Raw genomic sequence first — 8,354 nt, forward strand, 5'->3', positions numbered from 1 at the left:
CTCCACCCCAGCCTCCTCCCCCTCCACCCCAGCCTCACCCTCCTCCACCTCGCTACTGAGGTCCTCGCCAGGTCACACAGCTCCCTAGAGCAGGAGGTAGGATAGAACCAAGGTGTGCAGAGCAGGTCTCAAGGGCCCGTGCCAGGGGATCCCTAGCGATGAACCTGCAGAACTAGATGTCCAGCCTTCTGAAGGACCCAGGCTAAAGGCATGTGGCCCTGTGTGCAACTGTCATCCACTTCTCAAAGAAACAGCCAAAGAAACAGTCAAGGAATGTTCATGAAGTACGTGTATTCCCCAAGGGGGCCTTACATACACCACCTCATTTATTCCTGAACTCGGTGGCATTATAAAACACGGACATGTGAAATAGCATGACGGTTTGCAGACTCACCAGGGGTTGGGATGGTCCGGCGTGAGCAGGAGGCTGACGGACAGGAAGGCTGGAGAGAAGGGCCCAGAACTGGGGGCTTTGAATGTTGTGCCGAGGAGTCTGATGCTCTCTGTGTTCAGGGAGAAGCTGTTTGATGTGTTAAAATCAGATATGAATAAAGTGAGTTGGTTTACAGGTTAGGAAGATGATTCTGATGAGAGGGTATGAGTTCTTCTCTACCCTGGCTGCACTTGGAGAAATACTGCTCTCAAGTTACCATCCTTAGAGTTTCTGTTCACTTAAGAGGTAATTAAGTAATTAAGTAGGGTAGAGCCCAAGCATTTGCTTTTTAAATTGTTTTTTTTTAAAAAAAACACATATTTTTATTGATTTCAGAGAGGAAAGGAGAAGGAGGGAGAGAGATAGAAACATCAGTGATGAGAGAGAATCATTGATTGGCTGCCTTCTGCATGCCCCCTACTAGGTATCAAGCCTGAAAACCCATTTTGACCTTGTATTCTCAGGAACCATAGGTAATCAATGTGTTGTTTTAAGCCACCATGTCTGTGGTCTTTTGTTACAGAAACAACAGGAAAGTAATACACCACATGATAACTCATTCAGGTTGCTGGGTAATATTTTTAGAAGTGCTTAACTTTGTGTAGTCATTCTATTTTTTAAAACTGATTTTCTTTTTTTAAGAGAGAAGAGAAAGGGGGCGGGGAGAGGGAGATTCAACTTATTCCACTTGTTTATGCAATCATTGGTTGATTCTTGTGTATGTCCTGACCGGGGATCAAACCCGCCATCTTGGCATGTTGGCACGATGCTCTAACCAATCAAGTCACACCAGCCGGGCAACATAGGTCTTTTAAATAGAGCTTCTCAAGTGATTTGAACGCACAGCTAAGGTGAAAGCCCCTGGGACATTTGAGAACTCTGGAGACATTCTGGGGTGTCACCACTGGGGAGGGGGATGCTATGGGCATCTTGTGGGCACAGGCAGGATTCCTGCACAGGCAGCCAGCCCCACAGCCCAGAGTGATCTTCCCAGGTGTCGGTGGCACCTCGGCTGGGGGATGCATTTCAAAGTGCAGATGCCAGGTGGGCAGAGCCTGAGAGCCAGGATGGGGGCCAGAGAGGAGACATGTCAGACACAAAAGCAGAGTCAACGGATGTTGGCCACTCCTGGCCGGGGTCACCTAGGACGCGCCTTCCTTGGGCTTTTGACCAGGGTGTAAAGAGCAGGTTTGGGGGAAAGACTGTGAGCCCCGATGCGGGGATGGCGCTTTCGAGGGTCTTCCGGACGTGGCGGTCAGATGGCCGGGAGGTCAGCGGGCCTCCGTGTGGTCAGACGCATTAGCAGGAGCCCCTTCCGCTTTGTTGCAAAATCACCTCCTGGTCCTGGGCCCTGTCCCCATCTGTGTGCAGAAAAGTACTGATGATTATCATCCCCCTGGGAGCCTTCCTCGGCTGAAAGGAAAATTCCAGCCCCACAGATCTTGCGCATGAGTGACAGGTCCTTAATGCGAGGCACGGGCGTGGGCGTGGAGGGTGGGATGCGGCGGCCGTCAAAGCCATCATTTCTGCTCCTTCGTGATGTGGGGGTTCCCTGTCACGCCGGCAGTCACACCACAGCACGTTGGCATCTGAGAGAAGCAACGTGGGCCCGACACCCCTCCACCGCGGCCCCCAACCTGGGGTCAGGCGGGGCCCAGCTCAGCCTGGTTCTGGTTCTGTGGCATTTCCACGTTGCCTGGGAAGGCGGCGTGGCTCCCGGGAGGCGCCGGGAGCTGAGTCTGACATTGGGGGTGGGGATGGCCATCCTCTCCCTCATTCCTAGAGGACCGCCTGCTGGACAGAAGTTGGCAACACAGAGACCAAAGCAAGTCTTCGCCTGCGTGGGCTGCCATGACCAAGTGCCACAGGCTGGGTGGCCGGAACCAGGGGCATCTTGTGCTCACATGTTGGAGATCGTGGTGTTGGCGGGGTTGGTTTCGTGGGTAGCCGCTGTCCTTGGCCGCCGGACGCTGCTTTCTCCCGTGTCCTCGCGTGGTCTTCCCTCTGCGGGCGTCTGTGTCCTAACTTCCTCTTCTGGAAAGGACACCAGCCAGAGTCCTATCCTTTCCTCGCTGGGTGGCTGGGGAGACCCTCAGAACATTCTTGGGGTCCCTGTGTGCCCCCTCCCTTCTGGGGAGGGTGATGCACCTGCCAGAGAGAAACCTGACTCCCGCATTGTGCTGTAAAAATAGCTCTCATTATTCCTCCTCTGAAGGTTATTTTCAAGCTCTTTATAACTAGGTTTTAATTTATTATTATTTTTTTTAATGCGAAGAGAAGGCATCAGATTCCCTGAATTTCTCTCTCAGGGAAACTCGGGTTTCTAACTCGTAGGGCGGGTTTCTACTTCTTCTCCAATATCGGGGTCCCCTGTTCCCTCGAAATGTTTCATCTAAAATCCATTTTAAAATAAATGTGGGATCTCACCTGGCAGGCCCTCATGCCACAAAGTCAGGCACTTCTCAAAGTGGCATTTGACACCACAGCTCATGGTTAGTTGAGAACTTGGAAGGAGTGACTCCTGCAACCTGTGGCTCCTGGGTCCCCTGGCCATGTCCAGGGGGAGTGAGGCCACCTCCCAGCCCCCCACACCTTCCTGGGGCGCCTCTTAGCTCCCCTCCCTGCTGTGGCCGCTCTGCTGACCCAGTGGCCTGAGATACTGCCCGGCCTAGACATTGCCGACCAAGGACTGAGGCTCCGATGGAACGGAAATGAAGCTTCCATCCCAGAACAAGCCTGTGAGCCAGGAAAGCGTCCTCCAGAGGAAGCCAGCTTGCAGTCAATCTTGCACAAGGAGCCCCAGGCACCCCCTGGGCCCCCGCCAGTCTCGCTCGCCGGCTGAGCCTCTGGCACTGTGCCCAGAGCGACCTTGACCATGTCCTTGATCCTGGTTGTTTCTCGAGATGCTGGTTTAGCAACAGATTGAAAGTGGACGCTCAGCCCTCAGCAGTGACTCAGGACCTCATCCCACGCCCTTCCCTCCTTGGGGAGGTGGGAGCCTTCCAGCTAAGGAGTGGCTGGCCGAGGGGGAGGGGGCAGGTCTAATCTGTCCAAATCGGGATTCCTCGGCACGTTTCCCCCCTCCAGTGCAGCCGGGTCAATCTCTCTCTCTCTCTCTCTCTCTCTCAGCGGTTCTCAACCTGTGGGTTGCGACCCCTTTGGCGGTCGAACAACTCTTTCACAGGGGTCGCCTAAGACCATCCTGCATATCAGATATTGACATGACGATTCATAACAGTAGCAACATGACAGTTATGAAGTAGCAACGAAAATAATTTTATGGTTGGGTCACAACATGAGGAACTGAATTTAAAGGGTTGAGAACCACTGCTCTAATGCTATATCTTTTTGTAATCCTCACCTGAGGATATTTTTTCCCATTGATTTTTAGAGAGAATAGAAGGAAGGGAGGAGGGGGAGAGAGAGAGAGAGAGAAACATTGACCCGAGAGAGACACATAGATGGGTTGCTTCCTGCATGCACCTGGACTAGGGCCGGGGACTCAACCTGCAATGGAGGTCCGAGGTACCTTGACAGGGAATTGAATTCCCAAGTGGCCGATGCTCTAACCACTGAGCAGCCAGGCAGGGCGCTCATGCTGTTTTTTAACATTTATTTCATTTTTGTGGAACCCTTCATACGGGAACTTTCAGTGTACGAGCAGTATTGTTACCTTTACGATGCTGTAGAGCAGATCCCTAGAATCTAGCCACGTTGCTTAACTGAAACTTTATGCCCTTTTCTTAGCCACTCCCTAATCCCCTCCCTCCACGCTTTGATTCATTTTGCGTGTTAGACACTTCACATAAGAGGAAGCATGCAGGCTTTCTGTGACTGGCTTGTGTCACTCAGCAAAATGTCCCCCAGGTTCGTCCGGGTTGTCGCATGTGGCAGAACTTCTGTTTTTTTAAAAGTACTGAGAAGTATTCCATGGTGTGCATGTGCCACGTTCCCTGTATCTGCCCATGCATCAGGGGACACAGGTTGTCTTCGCATCCTGGCCGCAGTGAGCTATGCTGCAGTGAGCACGGGAGTGCTCATAGCTCTTCGGGATCCTGAGGGCAGTTCTTCCTGATAAATACCCAGAGGCGGTTGCTGGGTGGTGTGGCAATTCCGGGTCATTTCTGGAGGAACCTCCATTCTGTTTTCATTTCGCATTCGCATCAACAGTGGACTGCAAGGGTTCCCAGTTCAATGTCCTCGCTTTCCTGCGTGGAGAAGCCGGGGGCCTTGTCACTCCGCCACCCCCTGCCCCTCTTGGAGCACAGCCCTCCCTCCCTGTCTAGGGAAACCCTACTCTCTCCATGCACACTGCTTTTTCATCATCTCAGCCTCCTCTTCTTCCTGGTTCTTATTCCAGTCAGTATCCTCCCTATTTTTTTGATGCAAAATTCAGCCTGCCTTTTCCGTGTAATACATGCTGACTTTGTGCGTGGCTCGATGCTAAGTGCTTTACGTGATCAATCTCATTTAATCTCCACATCATTCCTCTGATGGCGAGGCACTTGCAATCTCTATTTGACAGAGCAATGCGTCCCAGTGAGATGTTGCAATTTATCCAGCGTATACTTTGGAGCAGGGGTTTGAACAGAGCGTTTTAGTCACCCAGGTCCCTAGTGTTTATCTTAAATTTCTATTTTCCTGCAGATGTCTTCCCAGCTCTCCGAGGATGGGGACTATCTCTTTTACTTTGTTGTATCCTGCACAGTGCTGGGCATGCAATACATGCTCAATAAACATGTGCTTAATCAATAAATATGTTTAATTGGTGAGTAGAGCTAGGTTTTTACTCCCAAGCATCTGAACACAGCCCTGCATGCAAAGTTTCAAAGATGCATGAATTGTACAAATGCTACAAATGATGATTCCATCAACAACCACCAACATATGTCTCCTTATAAAGCATCTATCTTTATGTTTATATGACTTTGTCCTTATTTATCTTTATGCAGTATAACATATCATGCCTTATAAAGCATTTTCACACAATTAATTAGATTCTAAGAGATTACAAAACCATACTTCATAGTGCAGGGCTGTGTTCAGATGCCTGGAGAGTGTATTTTATGAAAAGCAGGAGAATACAGGTGATATCACCAGGTTGGTTAAATTGAGGGGAAGAGGTAGACCACTGAGCTCTTTTAGTGCGGGGAGTGGACAGGTTGTTTTTCAGGTGCGACCCTCCACAAGGACCGGTCCAGCTGTGCACAGCTGCCCCGACTTCGGAGAGGGAATCTTGGCCATTGGCTCTGGGTGAAATGGACCTGGCAGGGTTTGGAGCACAGGGGTGACATGTTCTAAATGATGAAAGGACTCACTGTGACGGCTCAGTTGACAATAGACCGAGGGGTTGACGTGTCACGGTGAAGCCCCATCACTTCCTGCCCCGACTACAGCGACAGCTTTGATGGCATTGCCCGCTTTTCTCTACGGGGGCAGCCTTCCTCAGGCTCCAGTGTCCTCCCTCTGCCGTAGACCACGTTTCCAAAACGCAGGCCAGGTCATGCCACTCCTCAGAACAAAATCCGCACGCTGGGCGTGGCATTCGAGGTCCCGGGACCGGGCCTCCACCTGTCCCTCCGGCCTCGCCTCCGCCTGCTTTCTGTCCCTCTCACACCCTCCCGTGCCTGTGCGCATCCTCCCCCTTTCTGTCCAGGAAAAGCCTTTGTTGTCATGTCCCGTCTTCTCCTGAAAGTCTCTGCAGCATCTCCACGTCAGGACGAGTCTCCCGAGCACGCCCACCGCGGGGGCACGGTGCCTGGAGCACGCTGCTCCTCTAGCTCTGGTGGCCTTCCTCAGGGCCACCCACGTGGTTCGCTCCGTGTGTCCATCTGTGTGTCCCCTGACCCCGCCGTGCCGTGCAAAAAGCCCGGCTCAGCCCCTGACACGGTTCCCTTAGCCACACTGTGTGCTCCTGCCTTGCAGATTGAAGCGCTCGTGAAGGACATGCAGAGCCCGGAGACGGGGGTCCGGATGCAGAACCAGAAGATCCTGGTCACCAGCATCCCTCACGCCATGACAGGTAACCCGTCCTGTGACGTAGTCTTGTCCTGGAACAGACCACACAGCGGGGCTGGCGAACTACAGCCCGTGGTCACATTTGGCCCGCGGCCTATGTTTGTAAATAAAGTTTTATTGGAACACGGCCACATCCCCACTTACGTATTGTCGTTGGCTGCTTTTATACGACCATGTGAATAGCTGTGCAGAGAGACGGTATCACGGCCCGCAAAACGGAAAATATTTACCCTCTAGCCCTTTCCAGAATACGTTTGCTGACTGCTGGGCCCCAGGCCCCTTCTGCAGGGGGCGGTCGGAAGGGAGGAGAAAAGGACTAAAAAGGTCACTTTGTGAAGCCTCGAAAATATTTACCCTCTAACCCAGTGGTTCTCAACCTGTGGGTCGCGGCCCCTTTGGCGGTTGAACGACCCTTTCACAGGGGTCGCCTAAGACCATCCTGCATATCAGATATTTACATTACGATTCATAACAGTAGCAACATTACAGTTATGAAGTAGCAACAAAAATAATTTTATGGTTGGGTCACATGAGGAACCGTATTTAAAGGGCCAGAAGGTTGAGAACCACTGCACCCTTTCCAGAATACGTTCGCTGACTGCTGGGCCCCAGGCCCCTTCTGCAGGGGGCGGTCGGAAGGGAGGAGAAAAGGACTCAAAAGGTCACTTTGTGAAGCCATCCACTCAGGGGGTCATTTAAAAAAAATGTTTACTGTGACTTTTTGTTTGTTTGCCTTGTTTGTTCTAATGAAATCAGGTAGCAGAAAATAACTATTTGGCAGGAAAAAAAACTGGCCTTTGTTCTACCCTCCCCTACCTTCTAATTTGTATTCAGACCCTTCTTAACTACCCTGTGGGGACGGCGCCCTTGTGTCCTTTCTCTGGGTGTGGGAGAAAGGGGTGCAGAGCATCCTTTGAGGATATGGACAGAGAGCTGAACCCCAAAGTAAGAATGCATTTTGGTACATGTGTGGCATATGCTTTATGCTTTGGGGTTGCAGTGGGGGGCATGCTTCCCACGGAGGCATATTGGCTGCAGAAGCAGACAGCTTCTCGCAGCACCAGCTGGGGCCTCGCCCTGTGATGAGCTCCCCCTGAGCACTCACTCGCCCCCCCCCGCCCCCACCCACGACCTGACTATTAATTTCTCATCAAGTGCCCTCGCCTTTGCAGAGGCAAGCTGGCTCCCAGCCTCCGGATTCCCTGTCTGACGGCCTGGAAGACAGGTTCCCCCCACCAGCCATGTGCCACTCAGGGTTCCCTGAGTGCAAGCAACAGAAGACCCACCCTGGCTAGTTGGAGCAAAAGAGGAATTGATTGGAATGTGACAGGGCAGCTCACCTAAGACAGGGAAACGGATGAGCCAGGCTCGGGAAAGGCTAGGAACCCGAGCAGCCTGGGCACCCAAAGAGCAGGGATCAAAGGGCAGACTTTCCAGGGTGCCTCTGGCCTCCCCCAGCAGTTAAGATGCAGCCCTGGCAGTTATCCCCACCCTGGTTGTCACTGGTTTTGGCCTGAATTCTCCACTGGATTCGGAAGCCCTCAAGGGGCAGAATCTCCTCTTGCTCATCCGGGTAACCCCAGTGCTTAGCAGAGCTGTGGGGCAGGAGAGAGATCTAATACAAGTCCATTGAATGAGTGAACCAGCTCTGGTCTAGCACTTGACATTGAGTCAGGCTCCGCGGGATTAAATCTGCTGGGTGCCTTTTCTAGCGATGTAGCCGAACCTCAATGTTCTCATTTTAGAAGCAGGCGTGGCAATTCCTGTCTGAGAGAATGAGTGCAGGAATTACTAGTAAAGGAGATAGTACCGTGCCTGTGGCCAGCACACAGCGGACGCTGGAGGAGTGGCAATAGCTCACAATTTCCCACACTGTGTCAGTTGACATACACTGTACACTTAG

The 8,354-nt window shown here is 52.1% G+C and overlaps 1 protein-coding gene across 2 annotated transcripts in view; it reads left to right on the forward strand.

Moving 5' to 3' along the window:
* The window catches only part of RGS9 (regulator of G-protein signaling 9), a 49,014-nt gene that overhangs the window by 1,789 nt on the left and 38,871 nt on the right, over window positions 1-8,354 (forward strand). For both annotated transcript variants that reach the window (XM_006776667.2, XM_006776668.2), the window contains exon 2: window positions 6,359-6,455. In XM_006776667.2, coding sequence (XP_006776730.1) covers window positions 6,359-6,455 — 97 coding nt within the window. The remainder of the gene's footprint in view (window positions 1-6,358; window positions 6,456-8,354) is intronic.

The sequence above is a fragment of the Myotis davidii genome, unplaced genomic scaffold, assembly GCF_000327345.1.
Source record: "Myotis davidii unplaced genomic scaffold, ASM32734v1 scaffold69, whole genome shotgun sequence".
In the NCBI taxonomy this organism is placed as follows: domain Eukaryota; kingdom Metazoa; phylum Chordata; class Mammalia; order Chiroptera; family Vespertilionidae; genus Myotis; species Myotis davidii.